The sequence below is a fragment of the Labeo rohita genome, chromosome 2 (assembly GCF_022985175.1).
Source record: "Labeo rohita strain BAU-BD-2019 chromosome 2, IGBB_LRoh.1.0, whole genome shotgun sequence".
Classification (NCBI taxonomy): domain Eukaryota; kingdom Metazoa; phylum Chordata; class Actinopteri; order Cypriniformes; family Cyprinidae; genus Labeo; species Labeo rohita.
In genome coordinates this window covers 26,903,734-26,911,831 of record NC_066870.1, presented here as the reverse complement: position 1 = coordinate 26,911,831, position 8,098 = coordinate 26,903,734, and the positions used below count along the sequence as shown (strand labels likewise).

The 8,098-nt window shown below is 36.9% G+C and overlaps 1 protein-coding gene across 4 annotated transcripts in view; it reads left to right on the top strand.

Annotated features, from left to right (window-relative positions):
• Positions 1 to 205: 205 nt before the first annotated feature.
• myo9b (myosin IXb) overlaps positions 206 to 8,098 on the top strand; it is a 33,427-nt gene continuing 25,534 nt past the window's right edge. For all 4 annotated transcript variants that reach the window (XM_051133264.1, XM_051133271.1, XM_051133253.1 and 1 more), the window contains exons 1-2: positions 206 to 503; positions 1,034 to 1,930. In XM_051133264.1, coding sequence (XP_050989221.1) covers positions 1,094 to 1,930 — 837 coding nt within the window. In that variant the 5' untranslated portion in view covers positions 206 to 503; positions 1,034 to 1,093. The remainder of the gene's footprint in view (positions 504 to 1,033; positions 1,931 to 8,098) is intronic.

The window sequence follows — 8,098 nt, the reverse complement described above, 5'->3', positions numbered from 1 at the left end:
AACAAATACAAAAAGAAACTTATTTTTTCACGATCATAATCACAAATATAACACTGACTTTTGAAAGGGGTACTGGATCTTGGATGGGTACCCTAGTTTTAAGCTTAACAGGTGTTTACCTGCGTAAACGCGCGGCAACTGTAGTGGCAGTTTGAATGCAGGCGAGGGCGGCGTGTCATCGCACATCTGCAATTAAAAACACGCTACAATGTCAGGAAGTAACAAGCCGTCAGTGTCGTCAACATTCTGGAGGGGAGTTAGTATTCTTCCTTATTTCTCGTTGAACATTTCTCCGTGTCGTCACTTATGCTGTTTACAGAATCTGAACTGTTTTACCTGTGCAGTATAAGTCGGTGTATCACGTCCGATTAGACAGTAATGCAGGTGGGCGGCTTGTATTAGTATCTGAAGCACTGGAAGTTTTGTAAGGAAAACAGGGCAGGATTCTGTTCCATGTTGGAAATGACTCCGCTCTGGAACACAACGAGGGTGTTCTGAAACAGGTAAATTTATTGGTATTATTTTAATGTACTTTATCATTTTAAGATAACTATAGTTAGAGTTTCTAAACTCTAAGTAGTTTGTTAAAATGCGTCATGAGATTGTCTCGTGTTTGTTGCTTATTGGATGCCTTTTATTACGCCGTTCGAAGAATTGAATACATTTTTATGCTATGCTAGGATGGATTTAGCGTATTTATATTTGTCTCTAAATGTCTTAAAAACAGAAATCTATCTTTTTACTGTATGTTGTGAATGTTTAGGAGAATATTATTTTTCACATAAGGTGTCTTTACATGTATTCACACAGTAAGAAAACTCAACCTAACCGAGAAAAATAGTACAGAATAAATAAATAACAAATAAGAACAGCAGTAATTGAGCATTGAGTGAAAATGAATTAAAATTATACAAGTTTGTGGCACATAAACTGCTTCAGTTCCCACTTTAGACAAGTGTGTACATGCATACACAGATGGTCTGACTGCTGTTTCTCTCTTAAACTTACATTCTTTCTTCTCTTTTGTCTCCAGATCCTTATCATGCTGTACTGTGCAGTGTGGTGTGCTGATGCATGTCTGTGTGTTTAAAGAATGAATGTCATGAACGGCAAGGCGACCAGCTGCCAGGATGAAATGGTCTACACTTTGCAAATTTACCCCAGGTTTGCCATCAAAGCTGGGCAAAGCTGCATCCTCAGCGTCCCAAAAGTGGCGACGGCAGCTAGTGTCATCAAGACCGCTCTCGCCACACTCGGCTTGGACGCGTCCAAGTCTTACGTCCTCGTGGAGGTTCAGGAGTCTGGCGGAGAGGAGTGGGTCCTCCAAGCCAGCGATCAGCCTGTTCAGAGAGTTCTTCTCTGGCCTAGGAAGGCCCAAGACAAACACCCTCAAAGTGATGGATACTTTTTTGCCCTTCAAGAGGGAAGCTATGATGGCTCCATCCAGTATGATATTATGGCATCCGTCCGACAAGAGAAAGTGGCTCAGGGACTTGTGAATCGAGGGTTTGTCACGCGACAGCCTCAGGAATACGACGATTTATGTAACCTCCCCGAGCTGACGGAGGAGAGCATCTTGGGAACCCTACGCCATCGCTTCCACAAGCAGAAGATCTACACGTTTGCGAGGAACATTCTCATCGCCGTCAACCCCTTCAAGTTTCTCCCCATCTACAACCCCAGATATGTCAAGATGTACGAGAACCACACTCTGGGCAAGCTCGAACCTCACGTCTTTGCCATTGCGGACACTGCCTTCCACACGATGCTAAACAAACGGGTCAACCAGTGCATCGTCATTTCCGGCGAGAGCGGTTCTGGTAAGACGCAAAGCACCAACTTTCTTATCCACTGCCTGACTGCCCTCAGCCAGAAGGGCTATACTAGTGGAGTGGAGCGAACCATCCTGGGGGCAGGCCCTGTGCTTGAGGTGAGTTCTGCTGTGGGTTTGAGGTTTATCAGATTTCATTTTCTACTTTGAAGTTTGATAGTGCTCTCATTGTAATACTAAACCAAGAAAGGATGCAAAACTGCAAGTTATGTCGAGACCCTGATGTTTTACCAAGATTGTGTGCTGTGGTTGAATGGCAGCTGTAGCCTTAAATGGATGGCAGCTGTAGCCTTGTTCAGCTTTCAGCAATAAATGGCGTTTTTTGGACTTTTAGAGATTTTTCCTCCATGTCTGTTCATTGCATCTCCAATGATGTATTGGTTTTAACAGCATTTCTGAAATGGAAATGACGACAGTGGTAGGTGGTTGTAGGTGTGATCAGCTCATTGGAGTCTGAGTCAAAACCAAAAATAGAAGAAAGTCAAGTGTGAGTTTTAGCCCAATTGCTCACGTTTCCATGATAAGGCCAAGACTGTAAAATATCATCTTGTATCTGAAACACTTTCCTTTGTCTTGCTAGCACTCATTTTACAGCTAGGTATACAGTATTAAATTTTATTACATTTTTTCAAAGACAGTTTTGAGTATGTTACACTACCAGTCAAAAGTTTTTGAACAGTAAGATATTTAATGCTTGTTTTTTTTTGTTTGTTTGTTTGTTTGTTTTTTAAGTCTCACCTGCTTACCAAGCCTGCATTTATATGATCCAAAGTACAGCAAAAACTGAAATTTTGAAATATTTTTACTATTTAAAATAACTGTTTTCTATATGAATGTATTTTAAAATGTAATTTATTCCTTTGATCAAAGCTAAGATTTCAGCATTGTTACTGTACTTCTAAACTATCTTTTCATCAGAGAAACCTGAAAAAAAATTCTGCTCAGCTGTTTTCAACATAATTAATTAATTTTTTTGAGCAGCAAATCAGAATATTAGAAAGATTTCTGAAGGATCACGTGACTGGAGTAATGATGCTGAAAGCTTAGATTTGATCACTGGAATAAATTACATTTTAAAATATATTAAAATAGAAAACAGTTATTTTAAATAGTAAAAATATTTCAGTATTTTACTGTTTTTGCTGTACTTTGGGTCCAGTAAATGCAGGCTTGGCGAGCAGAAGAGACTTCTTTAAAAAACATTAAAAATCTTACTGTTCAAAAACTATAACATTAGTAATATTTCACTTTTGATATTTTCATGTTTTTATATTGTGCTTTTGTAATTTTTATGACTTTTTTTTTTTTTTTTTTTTTTTTTTTTTTTTTTTTTAATTTCCACCTTTTTCTGAACGTGGAGTCTCACTTAACTAGACCGGTGCTTTACATTTTTGGTCTCTGCTGTTTCTAGTCAAATTAACATTTTTTTTTTTCAGGCCGATAATATAATGTGAACCCTGGACACTTTTTTATATTTGGTTATATTGAAAAAGTTTTAATTCAGTCAATCTTTTTTACCTTGTTTCAACATGGATTTTTATGGAGACAAAAGCACCCAAATGGCAGTTAGAATCCATCATGGTGCCACTCATCAGTTACACAGGAAAAAGGTGGATAGCTATTTTTTGTCAGCTTTAGTTTTAGTAGTTTTATCACTTTGGCTTGAATTTATTCATTTCAGTGAGCTGCCAAGGCAATTTAACTTTAATGTTTTCATCTGACGTTTATATTCAGTTCCATTGCAGCTATATTTCAATTACCAAAAACAAGTTTAGGAGTATTTCAGAGGTAATAACACTGATCCAAATCAGTTCTAATGTGATCTTCATGAAACAAAATGAAAACTAAAGTTGAAGAAATACTGAAACAAACATGGGTCTAGATGAAGTTGCAGTTTTTTAGGTTACACTCAGTATCTTGTCTGTAACTGTAGGATCATTTATTATAAGGTCACTTGACTCATTTCTATTTCTTGATATACTGATAAAGAGTCCCTTTTGGAGCGGAAATGATGACCTCTGTGCAGGAAGTGGCTTGCCCTATCATAGTATTTTGCACGCTTTTAGCTCTTCATGTTGAGGACTATTATCAGTGTAAGATAACTATGAAAAATGTGATGCTGTCCTTAAGTAGTGCAACAGATTGTGTGAGAATGGTTTCCCCTTTTCTCCAATAAGCCTGGTCAAACAAGGATCTAGAAACTATTCGGCCTTGTCACATGGCCAGGGCACTTTCACACCGCTTCCCCTGCTTCTCCCAGGGAAAAGTGGAGACCTCTGACTCGTTGTGCGCTATAAATAGACGCTATAGATCATGAAAGTCACTGAATCACAGTTTAAAAGTTTCAACACACTCTGATATTTTTAGGTACTGCCATTGTTAATACTCAAAACAATGAAATGAATGACTAGTTCACAACACTCTTAGGAGTTTTTCTATTGTTTATACGGTGCATTCATTACAAGTATGGTATACATCTCTAAACAGTCCGCTTCCTAAATTTCCTTTTCAGTATTTAGTATAAAGAGCTGCTTATGAAGTTCTCTTGAGGAAATAACTCGTAATTCATTGAGTTTTCCTACTGTTTCCTGAAGTCCCGCCCCCTTAAATGTAGCTGTCAGTCACTGTTTGTCATGCAGTAACCTACTGGGATTCTTAATCTGATCCGAAACTGGTCAAGCAAGTTCTTTGTTTTTCGTAAAAGCTTTCTTTTATCAGTTCGTCCCAGCCCCTCTCAGTTCTGCAGTATTGCTTACAAAGAAAGTAACTGGCAAAGAGGAACATGCAGCTTGCGTTAGACGTTGCTGGTTTAAAATAGATTATAACAAATGGATGGTAACAAAAAATTAAGTTATGTTTTGAGTAGTTGTGCATAATGGGTAGAAGAAGCAGAACAAGCTAACAGAGTGGGATTGGTAAAAGTTAATTGTCATATGCCCGAGGTTGTGTGACCATTAATATTTGATGTGTATTTAAATAAAAAGATTAGAAGATTATTGGATCTCATGTGCCATATTAAATAATAAATAAAACATGCTCCTGAAATTAGTCATTGAAGTCTTCTTGTTCCCAGATTAAGTACTTGGTAACACTTTACAATATGGTTCCATTTGTTAACATTAAATAACTACATTAGTTAACACGAACCAACAATGAAAAATACTTCTAAAGCATCCAGTAATCTTAATTTAATTTCAGCATTTACTAATGCATTACTAAAATCAAAAGTTGTTTGTCTTAATGTAATTCGAAGCAGTCATATGATGTTGTTAAAAAGAACATTATTTTGTGTATTTGGTGTAATGCAATGTGTTCACGCAGTTTGAAGTTCAAAAAACACATTTTCTACATATTGTACATTATTGTTGCTCCTCTCTTCCAGTGTGTTGTGATTGGCCAAATACCTCAAGCGTGTGCTGGAAATGTTATGCCCTTTACCATGTTATGATGCTGTATCCCAGCGCAACGAGACAAAAACAATGAAACTCATTAAAAATGAGGCAATTGTTGCATCCAGTGAGGACATAATTACTGATTATAATGACTCATACTGTCTTTTGATGCGTTGTGTCATGTCGCGCAGTGTAAACGTAACACCATGAATGCATTTGTGATCGTAGAAACGACAACCAACAAGCACTGCTCAAAACTTGCGTTTGAATAGCCAGTAGCAAATTCTTTAAATATGAAAACGTACTTACAGGCTGTGAGTCAGAAGTGCCAAACTGTTCTTGCATAGTTGGAATTGCCCCACTTTGTATTGTGCACAGCCGGCAATGTAGGCTGTTCTCCCAGGTTCAGGAAACCGTAAGTCTCAGTGAGTTTTAACTTTTAAAAAGAATATCTCTTTGGGTTTGAGACTTCAATCTTTGCAACTTTACAGACCTTATATATGCACAAAAAGCTTGTAACACTCCAAAGACAAAAGAAAACATATCGCATCATATGACCCTTTTAAAAGACATGCACAAACATGAACTAACAGTAAACAAGTTGTATTTATTTTAATAACTAATGTGATAAAGATGAATAAGTTCAGTAACAAGCGTCTTGCTCATTGTTAGATCTTTTGTTAATGTGTTAACTGATGTTAACTAATGGCACCTTACTGTAAATTGTTACCTTGTATTTAAAGGGGACATTGAATGCCTGTTTTCCACAAGTTGGTATGATTCTTTAGGGTCTTTATGAAATGTCTGCAAAATACTTTGGTTGAAATTCCTCAATGGTTATGTAAAACAACACCCTTTTTACCTTGTAAAAACAGCTCTGTTCACAGCGACCTGTTTTGGTGCATGTCTTTTTAAATGATAATGAGCTACTGCTCACCCCGCCCCTCTCTTCCATTTTTTTTTTTTTTTGTATTCGGTGGCATGTTATCATCAAAAACAAAACTAATCCACTGCATCCTCAGTGGCTCTGGTGTCGGAGAAAATTAACACACTGTTTTTACTTTTACATCCAACAACAAAACACCTGCATTGCTTACGAGACATTGCTGTCACTGCAGCTGCTCAAGCACAGAGAAAATGGTTTACAGCGTACAACTGGCTGAGGGAAGAATATGCTAATACAGGACTGTCCGTCAGTGCCTGAGCAACATGATATCATACTGATCAGAAAATTGGCTTGATAATTTAGACAGTTTAGGTTTTCAGCAAATTAGAAAACATGAGTGAACAAATTTCAGCAATATTTTTTGTAAAAAAATTGACATTTGACAGTGATACAGGAAAAAAAAAGTATTTTAAATAAATGCTGTTCTTTCAAACTTTGTATTCATTTAAGAATCCTGAAAAATTGTATCACTCTTTACACAAAATATTAACAAATATAAAAATATTAGATATCTAATATTTAGAATCTTTCTGGTACATTTAAATAAGCGTTTCTTCGTATTACTGGGTTCTGTGTTTCATAGAGAAGAGACCTTTGTGTATTGCTTTCACTTGTAAACCTCACAACAATATGCACATTGTTTGTCTGGTAGTGTTATTTACACACAGTGCTGTTTATCTATTATGCATCAGAGCCAGAGACTCCACCATTGTGATAATTGTGTTTTATGTGTTGGTTCAGACAGCTTAGCCCTTGAGCAGATAATTGAAGCAGGAATTGTACAGATTTCCTCATCTAGAGAGTTCTTCATTAGACACCCAGTTAGCATTGTCCCATTTAGGTCTTTATACAGATTTGAAAACTCTGAAATTATTAAATTAGTATTGTTAATAGTCTTTTACTGACCACTTATTTCTAACAAAATAAGAAGTGAGATATTTTCGGAAAAGATCCAGAAAGGTAAGGGGTTATTTGTTGTTGTTGGTTACATTATGAAAATGATGGGCGTTATAAGACAAGCATCATTTTTAAAGGGATAGTTCACCCAAAAATGAAAATTCTGTCATTCACCCTTGTTCCAAACCTGAAAGATCTTCGTTTGTCTTCAGAACGCAAATTAAGATTTTTTTGATGAAATCCGAGAGCTTTCTGAAGCTATGAGAATTTTTTTGTGCGCAAAGAAAACAAAAATAACAACTTCAAGAGAGTATAGTGATCATTACCAATGTCCTTACTACCTTTCTGGGCCTTGAACATGTTAGTTGCGTTGCTGTTTATGCAGGGTCAGAAAGCTCTCGGATTTCATCAAAAATATAATTTGTGTTCCGAAGATGCAACTTTGCAGCTCTTTTGTGTGAATTATGCATTTTAGAGAATGTCAAATATTCAGTTACTGTTGAAAACGTACTGAACAGATGTTTTTGAGAAACAAAAGTGGGTCACAAAAAAACTGGGTCATGTTATGCCTTGAGAATAAAATTTGTTGCACTTGCACTGAATTTTTACTCTCATTTTGACTGAACTTTGATATTGAGAGTTTATGCAATTCAGTTTTCACTTTTATTTGATAGGCGAGGAGGCAGTCCTCTGTTATGGCATCTGAAGAGTGCGCTTGTGACCTTTGCCCTTTTACTTCTCCAGTGTGAAAGGAATAAGAAAACACTTAGCAGCCGTTAAAGACTTATAGCGGTGTTAGGTCTGATCTCAGTCTGCTTGCTGAGCATCTAACTCTCAATTTCTGAGTTTCATATGTGGAAGCCCTGGGCGTTGGCTTTATCAGAATACCAGAACGAGTCGGCATATGCCGACATGTCATGACAGGCTTTGTCAGGCAAGCTGATGATAACTTAACAACTGACAGATGCAGCATCTCACTCAGTTTTCTTTCTATTCATGAATTTCCTCAGTATTTACCTTCCTTTGAATCTG